General features: G+C 29.5%; 1 protein-coding gene across 1 annotated transcript in view; it reads right to left on the bottom strand.

Annotated features, from left to right (window-relative positions):
- LOC129958995 (amine oxidase [flavin-containing] B-like) overlaps positions 1 to 15,555 on the bottom strand; it is a 31,758-nt gene extending 16,203 nt beyond the window's left edge. The window contains exons 1-5 of the mRNA XM_056071763.1: positions 15,373 to 15,555; positions 10,357 to 10,548; positions 6,624 to 6,718; positions 4,029 to 4,169; positions 1,618 to 1,725 (exon numbers count right to left, since the gene is read on the bottom strand). Coding sequence (XP_055927738.1) covers positions 1,618 to 1,725; positions 4,029 to 4,169; positions 6,624 to 6,718; positions 10,357 to 10,396 — 384 coding nt within the window. The 5' untranslated portion in view covers positions 10,397 to 10,548; positions 15,373 to 15,555. The remainder of the gene's footprint in view (positions 1 to 1,617; positions 1,726 to 4,028; positions 4,170 to 6,623; positions 6,719 to 10,356; positions 10,549 to 15,372) is intronic.
- Positions 15,556 to 17,960: the final 2,405 nt, after the last annotated feature.

The following is a 17,960-nucleotide window of genomic DNA, read 5'->3' as shown; positions in this document are numbered from 1 at the left end:
TATTCTTTTACTAAGATTTCGATGAGTTTATGGCTATTGCTAATTGAAAATGAGTGTTGAAATAATTTTTAATGACAACTGAAAATGCAATTTGGGTGTGGGTATCCGAATTCCTTCCTCGAAATTTCTGATCAGTTCGAAATTACTCTGAGCTGTTTTTCACTATATCGTAATTAGTTCGAAAAATCGGTTAATGCGCATGTCGAAATAATGTGTAAATAGGAAAGAAAAGGATTAAAAGGGACTTCTAAGTTAAATAGCCTATTTCATATTAAGGAAAAAGTGGTAGTCCTGCAGTATCTTTGGTTTCTCCCCGTTTCTAAGTGGTTTTCATAGATTTTTTTTTGATCATTTCGTTTTAATAGTTGTGTGAATTCCTTAATACTACTCATTATTTAAAGATTTTTTTGTTATAAATCATTTATCCAGATAATGTCAATTGTACTACTTAGAGAAAAAAAATATTTTGGAGTACATTCATAAAGCGTGCTAGTTTAATTGGAGTTGAAGCAGGTTGAATAGATGAGGAAACCTGCTCATAAAGTACAGCATAAATGTAAATAATTTAAAAATCTGACGTTGAAAGCTTAAATTTTGGCTAAATAAAATTTGAAAGATAGTTTTTTCACTTCTTTTGCATCATTGCGCTTCTTGAGGTGATTGAAGATCATTGAATATATGTCCTTAATAGCCGTAAAATGTAATTTTGATATAAGACTTTAAACCAGCAAATCGATAGAAGGGCAAAAGTAAATTGAGTTGTAACGATACAGACAATATTCAAATAATTTTTTGTACAAAATATTCGAAAAAAAAATTACTCATAAACAATACTGAAGCTATTAGGCTAATTTAAATAACTATTTTTTCTATCAAAGAAATTTTATGGCACAATTTCTTTTCTAAATGCTATAGTAAAAGAAATTTACAATGCTTGACATTTACTTGCTTTAAGAATGAATTTCATTCTTAAGACAAGCTAATTAGATTTCATTTTTAAGACATTTTCTCACTTACAAATATTGAAATTTCCAGCCCAATAACGATAGAAAAGAAGTTTGTTTATCTTTCCTTTTTTTTGTTAGCTTGAATTCGTTATTTTTTTTTAATGTAATGTGTTTATCCCATTCGATGAAAATGCAACGAACAAACAAACCTTCCTGTTTATAGTTTCTTTTGAAAAATGTAAAAACTAAATTTAGCCGAACGATATTTATCGAGTGCCCATCAAGTCTTGCAGCCACGACAGCAAAAAGAAAGAGTCAACGTGGCAAGATAGATATAATTTATTATAGATCCTACACTCGCAATTCAATCCAGGTACCGGAAATATACCAAGAACAGCGATTCTTTTGTTGGAACGACATTGGGAATTACTAACACATTTCTAACAAGAAAATGAATATATAAAAATTACGTATTCTCTAAGTCTAAAGATTATAATTTCTAAATTACTCGAGAAGTTGGATAGATAAAATATTACGCTTTATGTGAGAAAAGTGTTTGAATAAGTGAATATATGTGTGAAAATAAGACAAATTTTATGTTTGCCCACTCAAAATTCTTACATAGATGAAATTGTAATCATTCAAAGATGTTCTTCACAACAAATCTTACCTCTTCTCCCATTTTATCGATAACTTTATACATGTGATTCACATCCATGTTAACAAAAGGATTGCTCTCGTATGGAAACTCACTTGGATGGTATAGTAGTCTTCGTCCCTAAGAAGGAAAAAACACTTTGAAATCAAACATACGCTAATATAATGCTTTAATTGAAGGAGAGAATATAAGTATTACGTTTCTAGGGGGGGGGAGGATTAGGTATTCTGAATATATTTTTTTGCATTATTCAAGCTGCGTGTTTCTTCACAGAAGAAAACTAATGCATTCAAAGAAGAATTTAAATACAATGAGGTGTATGATAAAGATTTAGTAACTGAGAGAAAAGAAATCTTCAAAACCTTTTCTTTAAGAACTTAAGCATATTTTGTGATATGGATGTTGATATATTAGAGTAGATTATTTTGAATCCAGTTTTCAATCTCATTGTGCACCTTTTGGATGAACTGTAACGTTGAATTCCAGATAGATCACAAAGAGTCACATCAGTAACAAAGCATAACAGCTTTTTTTTACAAGAATGGTGTGAATTTTTAGCGGAAAATTTGTCAATAACCTTCCTCATAGAGAAGTAATCGCTTTTTCAACAGAATGTGGATCCACGTCTTATTAGTAATAGACACATTTGCAGGATAAATAAAGCATAAACGAGCAGTAAGGGTTTTAATTATATTGCTAATCAAATTACATAATGTTAGAAGTCTAATGTTTGTGATAATACTAATGAATAGCATAATAAATTCTTGTTATACCTAATTTAATGCGATTTGTGTTATTTATTTATAAAGTGAACAGGAAATTTTATTTAGTTTATTTCTAATCCTGTATAGAATTCAGTATAATTATTCGAAGATTTATTTAAAATCTCTATCTTGCTTCTATTAGAGAAGAACTGAAATTCAATTCATTGCAATGTCGACGTTTTCCTGAATCTTAAATCTATTTAAATGGAATTTCCAAATAAACTGCCATCTATATCTGGTTTCATAATTATGAAAAAAAAAAAAAAAAATCTGCTAAATTTTGCGTAAAAATTTATTTTATAAAAATGCTAATATTTCTTCGAATATTTAAAGAATTTTTTTTTAAATCCTAATATTATGCTTTCACAATATTTTGTTTCATTATCTGTTGGATATTAGTAATTTGGTTAAATATTCTGTATTTTATAAGCAAAGAGTTTATGAAAAAAAATTGGGATATTTGCACCTTTCTGAGCATGCGTGGTATTTTTATGAAGATGCATGTGAATATTGCCCGTATCAAATAAAATAATTATCATTTTTTTTTTTTTTTTTTTTTTTTTGTAAAAAGGGTGGAGTCAGGATACTTTTCTTCTTCATCAGTTTCTGGTCAATATCCTAAATGACCCCGTGACCGAATTTTCACAATAATAATGAAGTCAAATGTAATTTTTGCATGTTCAAAGACAGTTCGTTCAAGCCTTTTTTTAAAAACTCGGAAAATGTGTGAATCCAAAAGTGTCCGGATTTATTTGACCAGATAGTGTAATCTGCTTATTAATATTGGCAGATAAAGTTTTTGTTCTTATTATTCTAATAAACTGGTCAATTAGATAAAAAAAAAACATCATTTACAAGAAGAAAAGGACTTTGGACCATTTTTGATAACCAAGCTAAGAATAAGCATAATTAATCCGCTAGAGTCAAAAATACGGATAATAATAGGTGCAATAATGGAATGCAAATAACAGCTTCTCATGAATGCAGCCAACTATTATCTGATAAGCCTTGAAAGAAGTCTTGTGAAAATGGGCGACAATATTCCGCATGCACAATTGGAAAGGTGCCAAAGATACTGAAAAATGCCATTATTGCATGAGATGGCCGACATATTCTCTGTATTTAAGATACACAAATGTCATACACTATACTTTTTGAAGAAATGTATCCATTTTTCTTTAACATACTATATAATTCGTACAACTACCGTAATAGAAAACATGTATTCGGATATTTCTATTTAAAAGTGCCCAGTCGGTCATGTTGATCTTTCATAATAATTCAACGAATCGCGTTAAAATATATTATCATTAAGGTAACATTTTCTGTGATAGCATTGTATTGGTTAACTGGTATATCATAACTGGTTTTTCCTTTTTCTATCCTTGATGTGGAATCTGTATTATAAAAGCTTTGGACAATAATTGCAATATGATAGGATTATTTATGATAAAAAATTGCTTAATTCTCGTAATTTTTTTCTTAAAGGAAATCGTATGCACTAAAAAGCATCCTAGTTTTTTGTATTTTATCAAGAAATGCAAAAAATAAAAAGTAATTAAATTTTGAAACTCATGAAAAAGAACGCAAAAGGAAAAAAAAAAAAAAAAATAAGTATTGTCGATTTAAAGAACGAATTATCAAAACTTTTTCCCTTACTTTTCTATAATAAATGCACTTGTTGTCTCCTTGATTTATCTTATGGTTTTCTACACCAAGATCTTTTGTTAAACGAAGCAAGTGATCTTGAGTTGGTCCAACAAATGCTCCACCTAAGTCAACATAATTTACTTTTGGACCCTGTAAAGTAATGTACAGTTTTAAATCCATTTTCTATTGGCGTTGCTCCTATGATACATTTGATAAATCGAAAACACATATTGAAAAATATTTTATTAATCAAACTCGTTTTTCAATATTTTTCACATTTATCTGTTTTTGTTAATGTCTATGGCGAAAGCAGGAAAAAGTATGAAAATAAAGTAGAAAGTATTTTTGAATGAACAATAATTCTTGCATATAATACCGTGTATAAAATTGCACATTAGTTGCTTTAAAAATTGATTAATATGCATATAAGTTATATTAAATAATTTTTTAGCATTAGATGGTAAATATCAATGTAATGCAATCTCTATTTTAACCAACACATTTATGATTGACTTTTCAATGGATGTAGGATTTCAATAGACATCTGACCACTATTGAAAATTACTTGTTCCGAATAATTATTAGGTTTTCCAACATAGCTCTTGTGTTGTATCAAAGCGTGATGTAAATAGAACTAAACCACACTTAATGGATGTAACTCCATTAAGTGTGGTTTAGTTCTATTTACATCATACTTGTTTTTATACAGCTACTTACTTGCCCAAGTGAGTCAGCCCATTTGGCACCATATAGAGACTGACTTTGGGCTAGGAATCAGCGGGAGATCCTTCTATTCATTGATGACTCTCTGCTGAGCCTAACTACTAATTCCTGACGTATTTCAATCAGAAAGGTACCAGCGACCCATTATCTATTCTTCAGCATTCAGACATCTCAGGGGCTCTTTCTTTGGGTGCGTACGAGTGGCCCAATACCTATGTACCCACGGATGTATTCTTCCTTCATGTTTGTACTTCCCTATAATTTTTGCTTCGCACTTTCTACTTCCATCCCTGAAGCTTTTCCTTTTCTACTTCCATTCTGAACACTTCCCATTACCATTCCAAGAAAAGTTTACAAGAAGCTATTTCCACTTGTTTGCTTTTTGCTTCTCATGGATAACCAATAATACCATGTATTTATCGTGCGTGAGATCCTTTAGAGGGTTAAGGAATTGTAATTCCCAGTGTTTTTACTCGGTTTATTTCTAGATAACTAAGTGGTAAGACAGAGATGAAGTTAGGAATCACTTTCTTGGCCGTTAAGGATGGTCACTATATCCGGAAGTGACCCTGAGTATATATGTTCTGACTAGTATAGATGTAAGCTTCGAGGTTGAGAATTTCCAGTTGGTGGATACATTCTCTTGTTAGTCTACCTTTATATACATATTCATTCAAAAATTCCTACTGCCAAAACTCGTACAGCATGAGATCAGACGATTGTGGGGCCCATATTATTTGAAAATAAAGACTTATTTTCACCGTAGTGCATGAAATGGAGTTTCAAGAAAGTTTGAACTGCATGAATAATGTGAGGTGATGCATAAAATTGTCTTGCTCAAAAATGATATTTTGAATGCTTCCGTCCTCGCTATTGCAGCTCTGGAATAAAATAACTTGGCAACTTCTTCCGACAATTGTTCAATTTTGTTTCAGAAAAAACAATCCGTAAAAACCGTCCTAGATATTGGAACTACCTATTAATGAAAAATGTAACCAATTTTTTTCAGTTTCACTCGTGTTACATGTTAGTGAAATCATGTTTCGTCAGGAGCTAAATAAACGGCTCTAGAGCCCTCTGAATAGAAGAATTTTATCTATGACAACCCTGTATATCTAAATCTTTTATTTGTAATTTTGTATAATTTTGTTTTATCCTATTCTCGAGTTCTATGTTATCTATCATATTTTAGTGTGTTATTATGAATTTTATTACTACTTTTATTTTTTATACTAATTTCATTTCTGAAATTTTAAATGCTGTTTGAAGATTTATTATGTAGTCGTTATCATCAGCATTCTTTTCTACAAATGTTTCACTCAGCAAAACCTGGTTCTTAAGCCATTGAACCCATTAAATCTAAATCGAACTTACATCTGAGAAAGGAGCCATTCAGCTAACGGAGGGTAAATTTTTTGAATAGGTATCATGTTGAATTGACTGAGAGGCCATTTTAGCAGAGCTGTTATGGCTGATTTGATGAATGGGAAGGATAATTTGGAACTTTATATTCATTTCTTCAGATGTATATTTTATCCCAAATTTTCTTAATTTTCACAATTATAGACGACAGCGTACGTATAAATGGAACTCTCATGACAAAGGAATTTCTGGAAAGTGAGGATATTTACCAGGTCAATTGGCTAGCTAGATATTCTGATCCATATCCGGAGCAAATTTGGAACTTTTTTAGAAAGGACAATTTCAACTAACTTTCCCGCAACCAGAACTCTTCGAGACGTATTAATGACCTCAGTACTACAAGAACACATAAACTATTTTACTTCTATCGCGAATTTATTTTGTGAAAAATGTATAATTGAGGAGATGTCAATTACTTCTATTAACTTCGTCTATTTTAAGAATAAAGAAAATCTTTACCCGTTTTGTGAAAGTTCGTCCACCAACTCGGTTCATGGCTTCCAGCACAAGAACACTAACTCCAGCTTCCTTCAGCAGATTTGCAGCACAAAGCCCTAAAAATGTTTTTTTTGTCAATTGTTTATAGAGGCAAAACATTTCTTATTCTTTATAGTAATTAGTAACGCATGCTATAATATTAATTTAAATTATCTACAGCATATTTCGAATGTTAAGTCTAATATCCCAATCCATTAACACATCCAAAATTTAATTTAACCTGTCTCAGTAATAGGAGGAACAGCCAAATGCCTGACTCACATCGGATGGATTTTAAACGAATTTCTTGCTGCTTTAATGGGCGACAACGTAGAAAAAAATTAAGTCCTAGTAAAAACTTTGATATTGCCAAAGATGGCATTATTATTCATATGATGTTATTTAAGAAAATAACATTTTTCTGTAAAGTTCCGAAAGCGGGTTGTAAATCTTATTATAATATTTAATTGAAATTTAAATAATAGATCTCCTATTCTATATGAAATAAGTAATCAATACATTTCTTTTAACACATTAATAAATCAAATGACATGTTTTGTTCGATTTTAACATTAGTAGATTGAGAGCAATCAGCGTATGGATATGTTTCTGAAGGACTGTACAAAGAACGAGAATTTGAGAATACATTTTGTATAATCTAAATAAAGGAAAAGATTTAGAGATAGGTTTAAATATTTTAAGACACTGACGGTGTGAAAGATACAGAACTTCCAGAAACTCCTAATAAAGTTTTCATGACGAATAACTGGAAGTATTATTAGCAGAAGAATTCCGACAGTTTCTTAGAAATTTATCAAAAATGCTAAATGGTGAAGAATTTAATGAATTTGAAGGATAGATGACACCTATCTTCCTCTATTCGAGAAATCACGGTAGAGAATGGAGATGATAGAGGTTTCCCATCTAACAAGCTATGCTAATTTTCAAACTCATATTAGTTGCAAAAAAGACTCACTTAAGAATTGGAAAGCATCCGAAAGAAGTAGAGATTTCAAACAGACACGCGATTCTACAGGGAAAACGGGAAAGAAAAAAAAAGGCTCATAAAGTTTGGCGGAACCAAGAATATATTATAAGTGAATTTAGTATGCGAGCTCTTGCAACCGAATCAAATTATCATTTCAGAAAGTGGATTCCATTTTTAGGATAACTACTGTCAGAGAAAATGAGGTCAGATTATCAATATTGAACTTGGTCAACCACAGTTAATGTATTTTAGCCAAGCAAGGAAACAAAAAATACGCGAAATATACCGAAAACCATGATAAATTAATTCTGTATCACGTCAGTGCTAGATCATTGTAAAGCTTATTATAGAAAATATTCTACAGGCATTTTTTACCTTTCCCTAAATATTCAATAGGTATTTATTTCCCATTGTTATATGCTTTGATTCCTAAAACTGGAGTTTTCAGAGCAAAATCTCCATTTCTTCAAAGGTACAAGAATGGGAAAGGTAAGCAAATCAGAAACAGCTGAACTTTTCTATAGCAAATTGATTTATTGCCCAAAAAAATGTAGTTACTTTGGAGCTGGTTTCGAACAAAAACTCTGGATTATTTTGCCGAAAATACAATTTATTTGCACAGATAAAAAAGGAATAGATGTTTTCCAAAAACCTAATATGTAATATAGTTTCATTTGAATACTTGGAACTTACGTACCTGATGCAGACGCATACATACTTTGTATGGAACTTACTTTATTTGATAATTCTAAAAACTTGTAGAAAACACTGAAGCCGATCTTTTTTTAATTCTATAGCACAATGATTAGAGACATAGGTATTTTGTCGTAATAGTTTTCGTGCTATTGAATTGGATAAAATTTGGCAATTTTTCATGCTTAGAAATCAAAGGAAATATTGGTTATCATGTGAAAAGAACAAAATAATTTAAAAAAAATAAAAATTAAATATTTATTTCATTCGCTTTTTAAAGATATCTTTATCTAAATAAAAAATGCTATTTTTCTCTAATTCTTCATTTTTATGGAAAAAAAAAAACATTTGTCAAGTTTCTTCTTATTTTCTAATCTATCATGTTACTTGTTTGTTGGCTAGTTAACTGAAATATATTTTTTACATTACGAAACACAAGTAATTAAAAAATCTGAAAGAAAGATGAATATTATGAGAATAATATTTGTTATTAAACTTAGAAAATATTATTGGTTTAAAAAGATTTAGCTTTTACTTAAAAACTTATTAATTTGCACAAGACTAAAGTGGAGTATATATAAGAAAACTGGTACAATATCAATCAAAACAAAATTTAACTTCTATTCAAGAATTTGATGATCCCAGTACAAGCAAAGAAAACGAAAGTACTAGCGGAACAATATTCAAAATTCATTCCTATTTAATTTCAGCAACCTTTTTATTATAATATAATTTAAAATAGAATCTGAAGCCTAAGTAACAAAATGAAAATGCCTAAACTGAAAAGAATTTTTGTGTAGTAAAGCATTCATTGTCGTCTACTAGCATCAAATAAATTCTGTGGACTAAACTTATTTTTGAATAAAATAATCCAAAAATAATAACCCCAATAGTTCAGATATTTTTGATAGTTCTTGTTATGAAATTAAATTCTTCTTACTGTAGTTCAATTTCAACATTATATGAATTTGAGTAGTAATGAAATGGAGTATTTATTTCCGTAATACTTACATGCGTTTTATTACAGAAGACGTCATTTTAAACTCTTTTTATGTGTTTACCAATCTATAAAGATTTGGTATTATGTTTAATTGAAAATAGACTTTTTCATCCTAAGGAAAAGCAACCATTTTGCCCATGTTGATTATAAGTACATTTGGATTATCAATAGTTATAAATATTAATTCATTTTTGAGTGAATTGATTTGATCTTACATTGAAGTTTTGCAATTAAATATTTATGTTATGAACCTTTTAAAACATTTTGGTTTAGCTATAAAATATTCCTTTCAAACTGCCTTTCAAGTTTTTCTGCACTTGATAATGCGTAGGAAAATAATATAACTTGTAAGACGAAGGTTTACAGAAATCAAAAATAATTAACAAAAATTTATTAAAAAATGATTTGAATCTTGCCAACAAATAATTTTAAAAAGACAAAATTTGGTACTGGTAAATAAATTCTGGCACTAGATTATGAAAGTTTTTTTTAAAGACAGGAAAGTTTAAATATATTTACATTCCACTGTATTTTACTGTAAATATTAATTCGCATAAAAGTAGTTACAATTAATTTCGCAATCAAGTTTCTCCCTCTCTGCAGACGCCAAAAGAGTAATACAAGGTTTCGAAGTCCGACAATAATGTCTTAAGTTGGGAGAATCACATATGATTCCGTTTAAAATTCATTTGGATTATTGAGTTTATCTTGTGTTATTTCCTTGACAAGTTAACAAAGTAGTTAAAAATGCAGGAGTGTCAGTTGATTAGTTTATGTTATCAAGCAATAAAGCTTTGCGCTGATATAACTAAGAATTTTGGCTACAAAAGGAATTTAAATGGCAATTTTAACGTTATATTATTAATAATCTACATTTATATTTCATTTAAAAAAAAGAACAGGCATATATTATGAAGTATAATTAGGGAGTATTATTAGGCAATCATAAAGTTAAAAGTTTGTCGTTAAAGATAATTTAATTTTGTGAATTACACTATATGCAATTTGAAAGCAAAAATAAATAAAATACTCACCACTTATTCCAGCGCCAACAACAATAACTTTAGAGCTCATTTTGAAAACCAGCAAATATTAAACGAGGATGAACCCAAAATTAATTTGAAATGTCTTGAAAGGAAAATCCTGTAGAATTCACTTTATCTCTTCGTCCTTGAGTTCAATTTTATTTTCTCATGCTGTTATGGAAAGGAACACTCAGAGAACTTCTACAGAGAAATAATATCTTAAAATTACTGAAAGCAAAATGGGTTTTGTTGATTAAATTAAAGTATCACAGTTAAATAAAATATCTAGAATGTGGTGAGATAGAAGTAATGAGAATGTACCAACAAGGATTTCTGCAAACTATGAATAAACAGTGAAAAGAATGAATTTCTTGGATTATCACCAAAAAGCTTCATACTTATGAACTTATTGATCGCTATCGCATCTAACAGAATAGCCTTTACTGTTGGCCAGTAGTGTACATATACTTACAAAAAAGCAGACAATAAGCATGTTGATTGATTAAATCATATAAGTTATATCAAACCTAAGTTGTACATATTCCCTATTGAAGTTGTTTTTTGTCGAAACAGTGACGTTGATGGCAATACGATGGCTACTAGCATCGGAGATGTACAGAGTGGTAATAAATTAGAAATGCAGGGCCATTAAAAGAAAAGGTAATTTCTTTGCAGGGCCATTAAAAGAAAATAAAATAAAGCAGAAAGTACTAATAACAATTGGAAATTTAAATGTAAAACAGTTATAAGCGTTCATTAAAAGCACCTCCAAAAATATGGCCAAACGATGATTCATTCTATACTCTTTCAGCATCTCTGATGTGATATTTTCAAAGCCTGCAGATAAGCATGTCTTAAATTATTCGTCAATTTATAGAGAGAATGCAAATACCTTCTGTTTTATGTATCCTCAGAAAAAAAAATCAAGTACCACCATACACGCATATCTGCATCCTTTCAAAGTTTCACACGAGGTATACGGAAAAAAGTGTGGGATGAGTTATGAGTTATCGTTCTGATTCAATATTCTTCGTATTTCTAGAACGGTTCATATTGAACACTTATAACTGTGTTGAATTTAAACTTTTAAATGTTATTTTTTAATCAAGGCAGTACTTTGTTTAGTTTTCTTTAAACAGACAAGCAAATTTGGTATATTCATTTATAATCACACTTGCTGACGCCATCATTTAGAACGAAGCCCCAATGTGCCACACCTTAACTTCGGAAAAAAAGTACGTTTTGGGTTGTTTTCTTATAATTTTTGTGCATAAAACGTAGAGCTATAATTTTACTAATAAAATGTTGTTATTTCTTAAAGTATTATTCTGTTCTATTCGAAAAATTGCTTTTATGTATTTGAAATTGAACAATTGCTTTTATGTATTTGAATTTGAACTATTGCTTATTCTTACATTGTTTTATGATGGGTATTAGAAATGTTATCGGAAACGTTGTTTAGGAGGACGTATTAGATACGATTTAAGGATCTCTTGCTCATCTAAACAGAATTTTATTTATAGAAAGAGTAATTTCTCTTTTTTATATGAAAAGAAAACTAGGAACACTTAACCAAAGATGATTTCCGGAAAAAGTGAGGTAGTTTGAGTTGTATAGATTATCCCTAATTGGCTTCTTGTTATATGGCCTGTCGAAAGGGATTTTCCTGCCATTCTGAAAAGCCATTCTAAATGGTGTGTAGGTAAATATATTTTGGGAGGCCCGGGATTAAATTTCTTCCATTATATTGTTCTGGGGATTCGGAGTTTATTCTTGAAGGTATGATTAAAATATTTTTTGTTAAATAAAATTAATTATAAAAAATATTTTAATTTATTTAAGTAAAATATTTTTAACCATTCTTCAGCCTAGAGATAGCGCGTTACTTCCCCTTGATCTAGGCATTCCAGGTTCGAGTTCTGGTTCGGACATGATTGTTCTCTACCCTGTGTTCTATCTGTGAGGTGCGTGAATGAGCCCTCCCTCCCCGTAAAAAAGGGTTGTGTAAACGAGTGTGTGTGTATTATCTTCATATGAGCTAGAAGGCAGAGCTCTGCCCTTGGGTGCTCATGGGGTCTTTACTCTCCGAAGCTACTGCGAAAAAACTTGGCTTTAAATAGTCACACGACAACAACCATTCTTCATATTGTAATTTGATATAAGATGTTGTACAATGTCTTTCTCCTAAGTGGTTTAGGAGCAAGACATAGCCTTTAGGTTATTTAGAGAAAATCAAGTTACAAATACTTATACTGGATACTATTTGCGAAAACTTATAGAACGTCAAACATTAATTTATATAAATTAGTGCCTTTTGACATTTGATGCTCCAAAAGTACATTGTGTAGTCAGAATTAACTTTCTGGATTGGTGGAGTTTGTCCCCAATACAACAACTCAAATAATCACGCTAGATGGTTGTACAAGCAATCCTTCACATTAAATTATAAACCTTCGATTTGGATGAGCCATAATACCGATAACTATAAGCATAATGGCTAGTGTTATTAGTTGTTGAATTTCTGTAAGAGAATAATTTTTTAAAAAGCATATAAATGATTATTTAACCCTTTAAAAGGCTATTTTTTTCTAGTCATATTATGTTAAAATATTTTTAGGCTTGAAATTAGAATAAGAAAAGGGATTCATTTAGCTTATTAGATACATTTAATTTGATTAATTAACTAATTTTGTTAATTAATAATTAAGTAACAAATCAAGACACATCATTTTGTCTGAGATAAAGAACTGAAGCATCTAAGTTTCTGACTTACTAAACAAATTTGTCAGAACTTATGCCAACCTACATAATTTCATATAAATATTGATAAATTTGGTGGCAAACATGCTTCCCACGGTCTTAGAAAGGGTTAAAGAATAAAATTTCTTTCATGATAGATTTAATTTATTTAATGGATCTCTTTAGGATTCACTATTCTTTTATTCCGTCATTTATTTTTTTTTATTTCATTTCCTTCCTCGCTTGTAAATAACGATTTTTAGTCATTTATTATTTTGATCATTCTGCTTGTCCTCATTTGATTTTATTTAAAGTTTTCCACTTCAATTGTGGTCCAATCTTTGCTAGGTAAGAATTTTCATCTCTCGTAGAATATTCCTTTCTTCTTTTGATTTTCTTTTAATTAAAATGTTAGAAGAAAACATTGTAAAATTTTTTAGGCATTTCCGATTTCTAGATAATACAGCATTTTTTAAAAAAAATAATCCTTTTTTTTTTCATTTTGGTTTATTTCTATTCTATTTAATTCTAATTTTAAAAAAAACCCGGCAATTCTTTAAAGTGATATTCATGTTAATCGGTTTGCATTTCTATTGCTATAATTTTTATCATTTAATTAATTACTTAATTATCATTACTTTATCCTTTACTTAATTTTGAACTAATTTAATATGATAATTAAATTAAATTTTATAATAATTTCATTTTATTGCTGATATATTATTTAATTTTTTAAATTAGTTTCCTTAATATTTTTTGATAATTACGACTCTTTCAATTCAATACTTTCAACATATTGTTTTTGCATACTTACAAAATTTCAAAGAATTTAAGTATTCTTTGTATGCTGGGTCAGGTACCTATAGCAATGAGTCAAGTACGCGTAAGATTAGGAATACTTGACCAAAACAAAATGTATCAAGAATGGCAGAAATTGAATCTTTTTCAATTGGCATTCTTTTAGAAGAGAATCTTGTTGCAGTCAGGTAATTCAAAATCTTGAAACTTTATTTCTAGATTTTGAATTACCTGAAGAACACCTGGAAAATATGATGCCTAGCACTTGTATGGCAGTAGCCTCAGCACCGAATCCCCAAAATATAAGAAATGAGTTTAATTGTTATCTTTTCCCCACATTTGGTAAATGCAAAATGAATAAATAAATAATTGAATAAAAAATCGCAATTTCTTCAATAAAAAATAACATTTAGCCAACATAAAAAGGCACCTCAGCAAATGAAAAAAATCAAAAGCTACTCAGTTACATAAATGACTCAAAAACGCATGAAAATAAAGAAATATAGTTATTTTTGTAACAACTGTGAAAAACAATTCATGGACAATATCATTCGGTGCAGGAAATACGAAACATAGTTACATGATATTGTGCTGGAATGAGCAAGGGGACAAAGCAAGCAAATGCGGAACATTATTATTAATAAACGATTATATTCAAGCGCAATTATTTTAAGTGTTTCTGCTTCATTCGCCTCCTTGACACGACTTAAGACCAGTTTCCTTAGTCGTACCGATGTTATTACTTTAAGATTATTGATTTCATTTAAAAGAATATATGTATTTTGAATTTTTTTTGGAATAAATAGCTGCACTAATCACTGAAGTTATGAAAAAAGTAAAATTTTGTCACTTTGCAATTTGTAGACTTTTTTCCTTAGGGAAGAATGATTTAAGCTACTCTTTATCGTTTTCAAATCTGGCACAGTCTCAACTAATTCCGGTGCATTAAAATGATTTTGATTCAGATTATACAATGAATATTATCTTGTAGAACGGACCAGCTTTTTGGAGGTCTCTTAATCTGGAGTTAGAAAGACTTGTTGAAACCAAAATGAGCATAAATACAATTTTTTAATACAAAAAATATCACTTTTAGAAATAGGTAAATATATATATATTGCAGGAAAACTAATATTTCTTTATTGACTGTTAAAATTCTAAAGTTCTTTGGATGAAGAACACTTAAAACTAGAATTAAAGAAAATTATTGGAAATGAGACATGAGTGGACAATGAAACCTGAAGAAGACTGAAATATTGGATAAAAGTTAAACACATTCATTGATTCAAATGCAATCAAAATGATTGAAATATGACAAAAATGAAGATAAACATCTACTTATATTTAAATCACTCTTTATCAAAACTTAGAGAGTCTATCACAAGTCTATATACAAAATAAAGATAGTATGAATAAATAATGAAATGTGAAGTTCAGAACACTTAAATAATACTATAAAATTTGAAAATAAAAGGAAAATTTTCATACTTTACTACACGCAGATATGAAATTTTGAATCGAAACTGAAGATCTGCAGCTTTTCACTGTGTTCTCTAGTGAAGTCACAATTTATTTTTCGATCACTCGATGACTCGATGACTTCTTACATCACGCTAGCATTTGCTCATGAATTACAACAGCAGTTACTAAGGCTTATATTTCTCTCTACTGATTCAAAGCTGTAAACTCCTAGGTACTTTCCAGACTATTTTAGTTTAGACAAGCTCATATTTTTTATTATTGTACAGAGAATATTTTTAAAGCTTTATCAATAAGCTATACAATCAATAAGCTTTTATTATCAATAAGCTACGGTTTTATTTCATATGATCTAAAGAATATATACGTATTTTAGTATTGAGCGAGACTTTGAGGATTCATATGATTAGGGGTTTCAAAACATTATTTTAAGTCATTATTTTGATTAATAGTTAAACCAAATTCATAAATTAAAAATGCAATGAAAATAAATTGATTTAAATAAAGTCCAGCTATTATTTATGTTTCTAGTAATGATTGGCTCTAAATTTAAGATTTCTTAACATTTATCGCGTGAACTGATTATTTAAAGACTGCCTGAAAGCTTATAGACAAACAATTTTTGTTATGAGTATTCAATATTATTTAATCGGGCTAATATATATATTAAAGTGCCCCCCCCCCTCATCTTCTGCTGCTGAGAAAGTGCGACGTGGTAGATATTCTTTATATCTCATAACTGTGTATAAAAAAAAGTTCATAGGTATAACTTCGGTGTCATTTTTAATTTATGATTTTAAAATAAAATAGAATTTTGAATAAATTACATCAAACACATAAATGCAGGATTCAAATTAAGTCCAGTGTAAAACTTCAGTGGTTTCCGACTTATATTTATGTCCTATTACATAAAAGATAGACATATAAAAAATAAGTCCGTAAAAATCTTTATGTATCTACTAGTAGATGTCACACAAAGCGTAATATGTTCGATGATTCAAACGGGGAAAAATCTCCTAAGAACTTAAACAAATAATAAATTTCTATATTTATAGCCCTATCAACCTTTAAAATACCTGAAAAAGCAATTTTACAATCACTGAATAGTCTTCACCAAGCACTTTCATGTAGATTCTTCATTTGTAAACAAGTCATGAGATGGATTGAAAATTCAGAAAATTTCCCATTTAACCCAATATAGAAGCCATTTTTTTTTCTACATAACCAACTCACATCAAATCACATTAATGCACTTTTTTTCTAGTTTATTTAAGAATATAATATATACAAATGATTTAAAACTTATTAAAAATATTTCAAAATTCAAAATGATAAAAAGAAAAATCGATTAGTAAAAGATTCTTTTTTTTATGAGATTTCAATAGATTTTAAAAATACAAAATTAGTTTTGTGCAAACTTGTGCGTATTTGCTGCAAAACTATGTTTACTACTAAACATACGTTTAATTAATATCTCTAGGGAAACAACCGATTTTTGTTTCCTTTTTTTTGTATAATCTTTTTGAAGCGTATATTTACTTTTGTGTTTATATGTAATAAATAATTTGATAGTACTTTTCTCATTAGAGCCAAGTCAGATTTATATACTGAAGAGCTAAATGCACGGTGAAATGGTGGGAATTAACTTTTAACTGAATATTTGGCAATAAACATCATTGCAGCTTATTTTAGTTGCATTTCGATTTAATTGAGAAACAATTCCAAATGGAAAATTCTGTCGTTTTATCATTGTGAAAAGATTTATACCCAGGGAACAGAAATCTACTAAGGTGGGAACTGTGGTTGAGTCCTAAGGGCCATTACCGGCCACGGTACAACCCTTCTTTAAGGAAGTACGCCCCGTTATCGTGCCGTCCATCGATGGGAGGTAGCCACCCCCACCCTTTCGTATACCCTCAAAGCTGCCGAGAACTAACCACCATACCGGAAGCTTCTCATCCTCAATTACGAGGTCCCTTCCCCCGAGGGATTAGCAGTTAAGTAAAGCCCGACATAAGTGCACCCTCGCTCTTGCACAGACACATACACTAAATTTAATTATTATAAGGAATGATTAAATTTTTTAAATCAATATTTTGTACGTTTGTATTTTTAAAGTATTATTTCATATATTTATGTTCCTTCAGGACACGTTATATTTATTAAAACCAAATACATATCTAATGACATTCTTTATAATTAAAAAACTGGTGCTGTCGATTTTTATTAAAATTCAATTCTGTCCAAATTGTTACGAGTCTAAAAAATTCTAAAAAAGATTTCATTTCCATTTTGTTATAAAATTTGGAAAAAATGGAAATTATTTTTAACTGCGCCAGAATGAATTTTAATTTTGATAACATACTAATATCACAGTACTAGAAGCGTAATGCGATGCTTTCTTGATAGTTACTTAAAATGTTAAAGGAAAACAGAATATTTTTTGAAATTTTCCGTTACCTCTAACGCAGACTATTGATTATAGTGATTACTGCTCAAATTCACAAAACTACTCAATAAGATTTTAGGAATGAATGAGAAATGTAGTTGTTTGTTGTTGTTTGTAATGGCACTGTCATAGACAAGCCCATTGACTT

Source organism: Argiope bruennichi, chromosome X1 (assembly GCF_947563725.1).
Source record: "Argiope bruennichi chromosome X1, qqArgBrue1.1, whole genome shotgun sequence".
NCBI classification, from domain to species: domain Eukaryota; kingdom Metazoa; phylum Arthropoda; class Arachnida; order Araneae; family Araneidae; genus Argiope; species Argiope bruennichi.
This window is presented reverse-complemented; position numbering and strand designations above follow the sequence as displayed.